General features: G+C 33.4%; 1 protein-coding gene and 1 non-coding gene across 2 annotated transcripts; one reads left to right on the top strand and one right to left on the bottom strand.

Annotated features, from left to right (window-relative positions):
* Positions 1-811: 811 nt before the first annotated feature.
* Positions 812-7,077, bottom strand: EMB2752 (embryo defective 2752). Its single transcript, XM_020366393.3, has 4 exons — positions 6,764-7,077; positions 6,500-6,638; positions 3,886-4,112; positions 812-1,215 (listed from the first exon to the last, which is right to left on the bottom strand). Exons 3-4 carry the CDS (start codon positions 4,066-4,068, stop codon positions 1,108-1,110), a joined length of 291 nt encoding a protein of 96 aa, XP_020221982.1. The 5' UTR covers positions 4,069-4,112; positions 6,500-6,638; positions 6,764-7,077; the 3' UTR covers positions 812-1,107.
* LOC114916272 (small nucleolar RNA U30) lies at positions 6,929-7,015 on the top strand. Its single transcript, XR_003804662.1, has one exon. It is a non-coding gene; the product is annotated as a small nucleolar RNA U30 (small nucleolar RNA).
* Positions 7,078-11,131: the final 4,054 nt, after the last annotated feature.

Raw genomic sequence — 11,131 nt, 5'->3', positions numbered from 1 at the left:
TTTTATTTCGTAGAAAAGTTCTTAAAATTATTTATAAACTTGTATTGAACAGAGTTTTTGAGTTTATCTCAAAACAATCTCGTCAATTTAGGCGATTCACAAAATAACCTTCTGGGGACATTTCCGAATGCCAATTTACTGAGGATAAGGACAAATTTTTTTATAGAAGAGTCTCTTAATGATAAAATTGTTATATTGTGTTTTCATTTTCTACTGATTTTTGCTTTAACTTTTTAATGACAAAATTGTTTCTTTGCTTTCAATTTTTTTAAGTGAATATATATATCTATACTTCTATACTAATATATAAAGGAGATATTCTTTTGAGTAACTACCTTGATCCCCACTTTTTGAGACTATTATACCCTTTTTATTTTAAAAAATTAAAAAAAATATTTTTTAATCAAATTTAAAAACTTGAAACTAATAAATTTATGCTAATATATAAAAGGATACTATTTTCAATAACTACTTTTAATTTTTACTTTTACATGAACCATTTTATTATTTGTTTATTTTTTAATAATTACTTTTTTTATGAGTAACTTCTCATTTTTTTTATTTATTTTTTCTTTTAATATAATACAGACACTGCCTTTTTTCCTGCTAGTATATATAAAGGGAATAAAACAGGCCCTTATTATTTCTTATTTTACGATGTAAGCAATACACAATATAACAATAATTTATAATATATGACACCAAATAGATATATTTTTCAATTTTATAATATATTTTTCCGTAAAAAAACTGTCAAAAACACTTACGTCTACCATAAACTAGCGGCTATTAACTAAAATTAACTCGTCTATTAAAATATATTTTTTCTTGGTCTATTAAATTAACTAAAATTAATTTATAATATATGTTTTACAAATTATTATCTATTAAATAAAAAAGATTTATTATCTATACACAAATGTTCAAAAACTTCTACTTTTTTAGTTTTTAAGATAATATAAGACACCAAATCGAATTGGAATGCATCGAGACATAACTTGGACCCATCCTCAAATAACATTATATCTAAATTCAAAACATGAACCCCTCAAAAATCAACCTTGGATCTAAACTGGAATCAAGCATGAAACATGTCTCCGGAGATTTTCACTCAGATGGGGGAACCTGACCGCGCATGACCCTCCAAGGACCATCATAAAACTTTGGTCTCATCAGAGGCACTGCTTTCCCAGGGTGCTCTTCCCAGTATTTTTCCTGTGATATTGCAATACATGTTAGATTTTGAAAGATAGATTCTCCCAATATATTTAAAACTAGTAGTATATATTCCCATGAAATTCTTAACATGTAGCAGAGAATATGGAAAATCTCACAACCAGATGATTACCGCGTTTTCTTCAACTAAATTCAGCAATCACTATTATGGCACTACTCACTAGGCAAATTGGCGCAAGTAATTAATTAGGTGATTCAAGGAGGGACATCTTGTTAATTGGAAGCCTTGTTTCAAGCCCCTATGAAGAAAGGTGATTGGATTTCAAACCTCACTCTCTTTGGCACAAGGGCATGAGGAGCAAGTACTCACTTCATCAAAATGGGTGGGATGCCAAGCTTGGGGTGAATACTACTCATGCATGTGTCCCAAACCATCTGGTCCCCCAAATCAATAGATAGAAATAAAACAAATCTTACCTATCAAATTATTGTGCAACTAAAACTCACCATTCTATGTTCAGGATCAGGGCTTTCCAGAAAAAAAATGCAGATAATAAGGAACAATACATCAGAGAACTTCCAAAGACATGATATAACAGTAATTTTTATAATTAAAAATGCTTGTACCCAGCCAAGGATAATTACAATAGCCCCAATTCTAAGCCCAGAAACTGATTAAAAAAAAGGTGTCCTCTACCTCCCACACAATTCTCTTTGTATCAGATCCATATGATTATCTTTTTTTCTCTAAGTAACTGTTAGGAACCAAGATATCAAATAAGAGAAATAGTTGAACTAGTATTCATATTTATGTATAATCAGAGGAAAATTCCTCTATTGCAGTAGAGTATAAGAGAAATCCAACAGAAACAGAAAATAATGACTGGACTATGGAAGGAGATAATCCCCTTACAAAGTATGAAATAACAACTAAGTAAAACTACAAAACAAACATCAGATGATGAGAAGAGCCAGCCTCTCCTCAAAATCACCACCCAAAACCTTTCTCAAAATAATCCCCCTTCATTCAGTTACTCTTCCTCCATATATACTCATTTTCTCTCTCCCCTTTGGCCCCCACTGCATAATTCTCGCCTAACCCTTCCCACTCTTTTACTGCCACATACCCATTCAGACTAAGTTATTTTCCCATTTTGTAAACATGACTTGTGAACCTAACAGTAAACTTCCCCTCCCCCACAACTCACTTTTGTTTCTTCTAATCCAATTACAACTAAGATAAGTTATAGTCTTGAGCCTAAAGGTGCAAACTTGTGAAGATGCATTTTCTTCACAAGGATGTTACAGGAAAACCACAAAAACCCTGTAGATTCGTAGAATGAACATTTTATTGATAGAAATTATAAAGAAGATAAATAAATTTATCTTTTGAAAGCTAAACCGCAAGCATACAATAGAACAAATCAAACCATAAGGTTGTATCCAAGAAACAACAAAAACATAAGGCATAAAAATTGAAATGGCAGAAAATGAATTATATTCACATAGCACATTCACAAACTAATTGCTAAAATATACCTAAAACCCACACTGCAGTTTCAGAACCTGGAACTAAAAAAACAACTGAAGAATTAATGCAAATACACATGTCATATAGTTCTATACTTGTTTTAAGCCATCAAAATCTAATGCAGCAGGTAATCAAATATAACATTAAAACACTTGAACAACAGAATTAAACTCATCAATAAGCTGTCCGTCCATATTGAAGCCTATAATCAAATCCGGAATCAATCACTGAACTACTTCAAATAAACAAAAACTAAACAATAAATTGAAAGGCCAATCCCAATAGAATTTAATTCCGAATTGGTAATACAAAGAGGTAATGACGATTGGTTGAGTCCTCTACCAGTACCAGGATCTTGTTAGAAAAGATGATATAGATAAAGCAAACAAAAATCAGGATCCAAAGTAACACAACCTTTACACAATAGTTTATACAATTGTGAATTTGTGACAGGCATTCAATTGAAAGCACCCAAAAGGCCAACAACCCCAATGCCCAATCAAAACCCAAAAATTGATAACGGTAAAATTTGAAATTCCATTTTCTTGGGAAATAAAGAGCAAGAATGGGGGCACAGAGGAAATCTAAATTCATGATTGGAAGAAAGTGAATGAAAAAAACAATGTTTGGCCTTGAAACAGTTGTTGGAAAACTTCAAACTCACAATTTCATTGACTTTTAACATTCTAGCACCCAAATTCTTTTATATTCAATTTCTTTGGCATTTGAGCTCAAGAGAGAATACCATCACAATAAAACCTCATCAAACATCCACCAGTGATTTATAATTAAAATGTTCAATATTTCGAAGTTTAATCATTCCTTCATCCAACAAAAAAAAAAATAAAAAAAAAACAAGAAACACAACACACTGCTAATGAAAAAGTCATAGCCATTGGAGTCTATGTAGAATAGAGTCTTCAAACAACAACTACCACTGGGCATATACAACAAAGTTTCACCATTTTTCTCCTTCCAATTTCATCACAAAATATGAATAAGAAAACCCACTCACGATTATTTGTTTTAAACTACCGATATCCAACAAGTGGCGTGAGAGAAACAAAATAAAATAAAATAAAACAAAAGCACTATACAGATTAAAGAAAAAGAATAGAATTACATTGAAAATAAATAATAATAATAATAATAATAATAAGAATAATCATTAAAAAAACCTTGTAGAGCTGCTCCGTGATGGCAGCACCAATGACTCCAGAGTAGAAAGCAGCAATGTAAATAGTGACCAATGGAGTAAAGGATTTGGGCCTTCTGTAAGGCTCCACCATGTCCCATAGAAAAGTTTTTTCCCACTTTGTATACAAATATTCTGAATATTTTCTGAACAGATAGCTTATCATTTTAATTACTTTCCCTTCAGCACCCTCAAACGGTATTCAAGATCCTGAAAGAGAAAGAAGACTGTGAGACAACCTTCAATTGAAAGAAGACTGCAGTGGCACAGCCATACATCAAGAGCCAACTCAGGATATCAACTGTTCACTATTGGCGGTGCTATGATGAGTCACTAGAAAACTTGCATGGGCATGTCCTTCCTAATTAATCTAAATACACAATTTATAGCTGGAGGGTAGAATCCCTATTAAATTGACTAAACATATTTGGAGGGTAGCCTGATCACCAAAGGCAAAAGGAGACCAAGAAAAAGTAGACCAAAAATTTATAACATGGCTTCTCTTTAAAAGTAGATTTTCAAGTTTTTGATTTTTTGCCAGACTTTTTGTCATTGTTATTATTGGCAGACTCCTCTCAGTGATGTTTTATAGAGGTTTTTGGGGCATTGCTCCCTTTAGCCCACCAAAAAGTAAATAAGGAAAAGAAAATGAGGTAATTCTTCAGTCCAAAAATAAGTCCAGAGTACTGAACAAAATTGTCAAGGCAATACTGCATCATATTAAAGCTTTCACTTTCAAGAACAATGCTGCATTGAAGACAAGTAAACCAAGATGCAATAATCTTTAACCATGGAACCAAATAATCATCTAATGAGAATGCTAATAAAACACTAACACATTCTTTATTAAGGATGAAATTTGTGTGTAACTCACTAAATAACGTAGCTAACTCTCACTCTATTTATTCCACTTAAAAAAAGCTCTCACTCTATTTATTCCACTAAAAAAAAGCTCTCACTCTATTTGATAGGTCTCATTCCCTATTTAATGGGACCTACATTCAATAATAAAATGTGTGATGAAAGAGTGTGTGATAGATATCTGAGGGTGTACAGTAGGAGAAATAGGCGGAAAGTACAGGATTAAAGTGTAACTAAATAACAGAATGTATTGGTAGTAAATGGGAAATATAAATAGGAGTTGGGGGGTCGATAAGGGGGGGCTTTTTAGACAATTGTTTTGTGGAGAGTCAGGTCTCTCGAATACCAGAAATTTGTTTACAGCAATAAAGTGCATAATACAGTGTTTTCTTTCTCCTCTGTTATACCTGAACCAGTTCTATCAGTGTGCTACACAATGTATTGCCATTTCACGCCATCTAATTCTAAATTTAGCTAGATGCAGGACACCAGTGGCTCAAATGTAATGGATTAACACAGAGGATTGCTTTTCACAGTACACGCCTTTAGAAATGGAAGCTTTAAGACTAAGCTAAGCAACCTTTACCAAGCATTGCTGTCATGGTTGTTTACAAAGTTTTGTGCTTAGGTATATATCAAATTACTGGGGGGAGGGGTTAAGTGAATAATAGTGTTAAAAGCTAGTTATGAGTACGCTTTAACAATATGCTAAGCACATCTAATTCTGAACATGTCAAATTGGATATTACTGAATTCGGAGTTTTGTTATGAATGAGACAAATAATTCTTCCATGATAAATGATAATGCCCCATGCTTGTGCTTGTGCTGCATTACTTCCTAGTACTGACAAGCTTTTTTTCTCTTCCTAGAGTAAAGGATTGTTTTTTAAAAGATAGGAATAAAAAACATGAGAACTACGAATATTCTTAACAGCATAAAAAACAGGAAAAATGATATTATAAATAAATAAAACACACACACAAACCCTTTAACAGATCAACCCAAACCCTCTGACAATGTGTACTACAAAAGCACTTAAATTTACAGATTTTAAAAATAACATAAATGATTGATTACAAGTTGGAAGTGTGCGGGTTTGAATTATGTTCTGGGGGCTTTAAGTCAAGAAGGGGTAAGAAATAGAATTACATGGGCAAGAACTCATGTTAAGGAGTGACATGGATATCTCGGTACTAGAGTAACAAATAATCATGTATGGATATAGATTCAGTTAACAAGTACAGTAAGAACCATTATTTACAATCCCATGTAGCTTTCAGGTGAATCGTACCAGTCCTATTAGCCGAACTTAATCAGTTAAATTACAGATGATGGCATGTGATATTATCATTTTCTATTCATCATACAAAGATTCCAATTACAATTACTGGAGGGGAACATATATATCATCAAGGCTCAAGCTTTTCTTCAATCCTGAATGATTTTAATTTATTTTTTTGTGTTTTCAATATTATAAAAACCATACTGCTATCCTGCTCATTACATGCTTGTGGGGCAACATAAAATTATATGAAGTATACTCTGATTTTATTTTATTTTTCTTAGCAAGAAGAAAACTGTTAGCAACAAATCTCTAGATTACTTTTCCTATTTCAATTAACTAATTCTTACTTTAATAGCCAAAAAAAACAAATTTCAAACGACCCAGCTGTTTACTTCACAGAACGAAGATGACAGACAGGGAACTGCAATATGGAGCAATTATTATTACTACCTTGGAGTGAAGAGTGGATCGTTCAATTCAATGCAAGAAGCTTCATCAACTAGCAGCAATTGAACCAGCAACGGTGAAGCAAAATCGCAATTGGGATGGAATGCGAAATGAGGATCTCTTGAATGCCGAGGTTGAAGCACTGAGAATTTCAATAAACTTTTGGTGATGTTCAAAACCAGGGAAAAAAGACTTATTATTGTGGGCTCGGGTTAAACCGGCCCATTAACGTGTGAACCCTAAAAACTAATGCGAAGGGTTACTTACGAAAGGAAAACGCTGCAGCCGCAAATCACAACACTACATAACCTCGCTCAGTGTAGCCTTTGTGAACGTGATTCATCGCCGTTTTCGTTCTTAGTTTCTTGTCTCCCCCTCTCGTTCTATGCACTTGTGTGGAATAGGGTTTTGTTACCGATTTGTATGAAGTAATGAGAGGGATGATGAGATCAAATAATCTCGTTAATCTGATATATAATGAGGATAACTTTTCTCATCCATTCACTATTCTTTCTGAGCACCTTCTTTTGTATATTGGTCTATGTTTTGTACCTCAACTCTTGTTCTTTGTGTATATGATGCAATGACAATATTTTTTGTGAATATCAAAATGCCATATCAAATTCAGCATGTTACATCGATTAATAGGCAAGCTAAATCACATAATTTTTAAATTTTGAAATAATAAATTTGTGATTAAAAAAATCAAAATTACGGTTTAGAAATTATAAAAAGAACAAAAATTACAATTTAGTTGTCGACCATGTTAGCATATGTGCCTAATCTTTGATCTAGGAATGACAAATAAATTTTCTGTCGATAATATCGAATTCATCTCGATTTTAATAAAAAAATATCTAGTTTGACTAGGTACGGGTATGAGTAAAATCCAAAATATACTTGTCCTCATCCCCGGTTTAATATATGTCCCCAATTTAATTGTTTTAAATAATTTTAATATTTAATTATGCGTGATTATTTACTGTGATGTGAAACACTTGTAGTTGTTTAATTATTAAGGATAAGCTAAAAATATTGTGCATTTTTTGTAAATAAAAAAAAAATTGATAGGTAAAGGTATACTCGATACCTTATGGAGACGAAAATGAGACAAAAATTACATACCTGACAAGTACAAAAATAGATATCATGAAATTCGTACCTGACCTAGTTGTCATGCCTACTCTTATCTTCTAAGTTATTGCCACATTTTTATTTAATATAATATTGATAAAATTTGTTAAGTTTTTAATAAAAATTGATGAAGAGACTTGATTATAAATGAGAGAAAAATTATAAGTAATTATTGTATAATTACAACACTTAAAAGACTTAAACTACAATTAAACAAAATATAAATTAACAAAATTATAACATGAGTAGTGTGTAAGGATTTAATTATAAAATTTTAAAATTATTTAGACTTTTAAAGTAGAAAGAATTAATTAAAAAATCTATTACATTATGTCACTCATACATTAATTTAACCTCATATTTAATTATAATTTAAAAATAATTATGAATTTTAAAAATATTTTGTAAGTGGAAAGAGTTGAATTATATCACACACATATTAATTTAAAGTTATACAAATTAGCTAATGTTGTAATTTATTTGTATGCTTGTCTTAAAGTTATAAAACAGAAATTTTGGAGACAAAGTTTACAGCACCCTCGCTTTTCTGGTACCTTTCATACGTGGACCAATAATTTAAAGACATTTCATTTAAGTGTGCTATGTCAAGTTAAATTTGAAATTATAAAATTTTGCTATTAAGTCATTTTTTTTCAAGCTGAAGTCCAAGTGGTGTACCATGTACCATGAATCTTTACCATTAGATGCATCTAATCTAATAGCTTATTATACACACTAAATTTTCAAAATTTTTTATTAAATTAATTTTAAAAAAAATAATTTACCCAAAAAAATTCTATTTACGCAACTTCCACACTTTGGTTTTCAGGTTCAGAACGGGCCGTTATGAAATCAGAACGGGCCGTTCCAGATGAAAACACAACACATGAAGAATAGACAAGAACGGCCCGTTCCAAATCCAGAACGGCCCGTTCCAGATTCAGAAATAAGACATGTCCAGTTAAACCAGAACGGGCCGTTCTAAAATCGGAACGGCCCGTTCCAGATTCAAAAATAAGACATCTTAGTTAAAACCCTAGGCCTACCATATCCATTGGGCTCACTAAGCTCTGAAGCAATTAAAAGCCCAAAGGCCCATGATGCCCAAAATTAGGCTCAATAAGCTTAAAACCCACAAAGTCTTATACTAAGAAGAACCCTAGGCCCACCAAACTCATTGGGCTCACTAAGCTCTGAAGCAATCAAAAGCCCAAAGGCCCATGAAGCACAAAATTAGGCCCAATAAGCTTAAAAACCAACAAGTTTTATACCAAGGCCCATAATACAAGACCAAACAATATAAACTCCTATACTACCAAATATATGAGAAAGGTGGTCATCTATGTAAAGTCCAAGTAAAGAGAATCCTAGGCCCACCAAACCCATTGGGCTCACTAAGCTCTAAAGCAATCAAAAGCCCAAAGGCCCATAAAGCCCAAAATTAGGCTCAATAAGCTTAAAACCCAAAAAGTCTTATACTAAGGCCCCTAATACAAGACCAAACAATATAAACTCCTATATTACCAAATATACTACCCATTGAGCTTACTAAGCTCTGAAGCAATCAAAAGCCCAAAGGCACATGAAGCCCAAAATTAGGCCCAATAAGCTTAAAACCCAAAAAGTCTTATACTAAGAAGAACCCTAGGCCCACCAAACTCATTGGGCTCACTAAGCTCTGAAGTAATCAAAAGTCCAAAGGCCCATGAAGCACAAAGTTAGGCCCAATAAGCTTAAAACCCAAAAAGTTTTATACTAAGGCCCATAATACAAGACCAAACAATATAAACTCCTATACTACCAAATATATGAGAAAGGTGGTCATCTATGTAAAGTCCAAGTAAAGAGAATCTTAGGCCCACCAAACCCATTTGGCTCACTAAGCTCTAAAGCAATCAAAAGCCCAAAGGCCCATAAAGCCCAAAATTAGGCCCAATAAGCTTAAAACCAAAAAAAGTCTTATACTAAGGTCCATAATACAAGACCAAACAATATAAACTCCTATATTACCAAATATACTACCCATTGGGCTTACTAAGCTCTGAAGCAATCAAAAGCCCAAAGGCACATGAAGCCCAAAATTAGGCCCAATAAGCTTAAAACCCAAAAAGTCTTATACTAAAAAGAATCCTAGGCCCACCAAACTCATTGGGCTCACCAAGCTCTGAAGCAATCAAAAGCCAAAGGCCCATGAAGCACAAAATTAGGCCCAATAAGCTTAAAACCCAAAAAGTTTTTATACTAAGGCCCATAATACAAGACCAAACAATATAAACTCTTATATTACCAAATATATGAGAAAGGTGGTCATCTATGTAAAGTCCTAGTAAAGAGAATCCTAGGCCCACCAAACCCATTGGGCTCACTAAGCTCTGAAGCAATCAAAAGCCCAAAGGCCCACAAAGTCAAAAATTAGGCCCAATAAGCTTAAAACCCAAAAAGTCTTATACTAAGACCCATAATACAAGACAAAACAATATAAACTCCTATATTACCAAATATACTACCCATTGGGCTCACTAAGCTCTGAAGCAATCAAAAGCCCAAAAGCCCATGAAGCCCAAAATTAGGCCCAATAAGCTTAAAACCCAAAAAGTCTTATACTAAGAAGAACCCTAGGCCCACCAAACTCATTGGGCTCACTAAGCTCTGAAGCATACAAAAGTCCAAAGGCCCATGAAGCACAAAATTAGGCCCAATAAGCTTAAAACCCAAAAAGTTTTATACTAAGGCCCATAATACAAGACAAAACAATATAAACTCCTATACTACCAAATATATGAGAAAGGTGGTCATCTATGTAAAGTCCAAGTAAAGAGAATCCTAGGCCCACCAAACCCATTGGGCTCACTAAGCTCTGAAGCAATCAAAAGCTCAAAGGCCCATAAAGCCCAAAATTAGGCCTAATAAGCTTAAAACCCAAAAAGTCTTATACTAAGGCCCATAATACAAGACCAAACAATATAAACTCCTATATTACCAAATATACTACCCATTGGGCTCACTAAGTTCTGAAGCAATCAAAATCCCAAAGGCCCATGAAGCCCAAAATTAGGCCCAATAAGCTTAAAACCTAAAAATTCTTATACTAAGGAGAACCCTAGGCCCACCAAACCCATTGGGCTCACTAAGCTCTGAAGCAATCAAAAGCCCAAAGGTCCATGAAGCCAAAATTAGGCTCAATAAGCTTAAGATCCAAAAAGTCTTATACTAAGGCCCATAATACAAAACCAAACAATATAAACTCCTATACTACCAAATATATGAGAAAGGTGGTCATCCATGTAAAGCCCAAGTAAAGAGAACCCTAGGCCCACCAAACCCATTGGGCTCACTAAGCTCTGAAGCAATCAAAAGCCCAAAGACCCATGAAGTCCAAAACTAGGCCCAATAAACTTAAAACCCAAAAAAGTCTTATACTAAGGCCCATAATACAAGACAAAACACAATTGTACCGTCTCGGTTGATCGCCGACAACCCCTCTCGGCCCAATACTGGGGT

The sequence above is a fragment of the Cajanus cajan genome, chromosome 1 (assembly GCF_000230855.2).
Source record: "Cajanus cajan strain Asha chromosome 1, NIPB_CcT2T_4, whole genome shotgun sequence".
Classification (NCBI taxonomy): domain Eukaryota; kingdom Viridiplantae; phylum Streptophyta; class Magnoliopsida; order Fabales; family Fabaceae; genus Cajanus; species Cajanus cajan.
The sequence above is the reverse complement of the archived record's forward strand: the minus strand, read 5'-3'. Positions and strand labels throughout refer to the sequence as shown.

Excerpts from the sequence above, each read along its gene's own strand:
- EMB2752 (XM_020366393.3), bottom strand. The coding sequence starts at position 4,068 with ATGATAAGCTATCTGTTCAGAAAATATTCAGAATATTTGTATACAAAG. Across the intron at positions 1,216-3,885 it reads TCACGGAGCAGCTCTACAAG|GAAAAATACTGGGAAGAGCA; the intron begins GTTTTTTTAATG and ends GCAATATCACAG.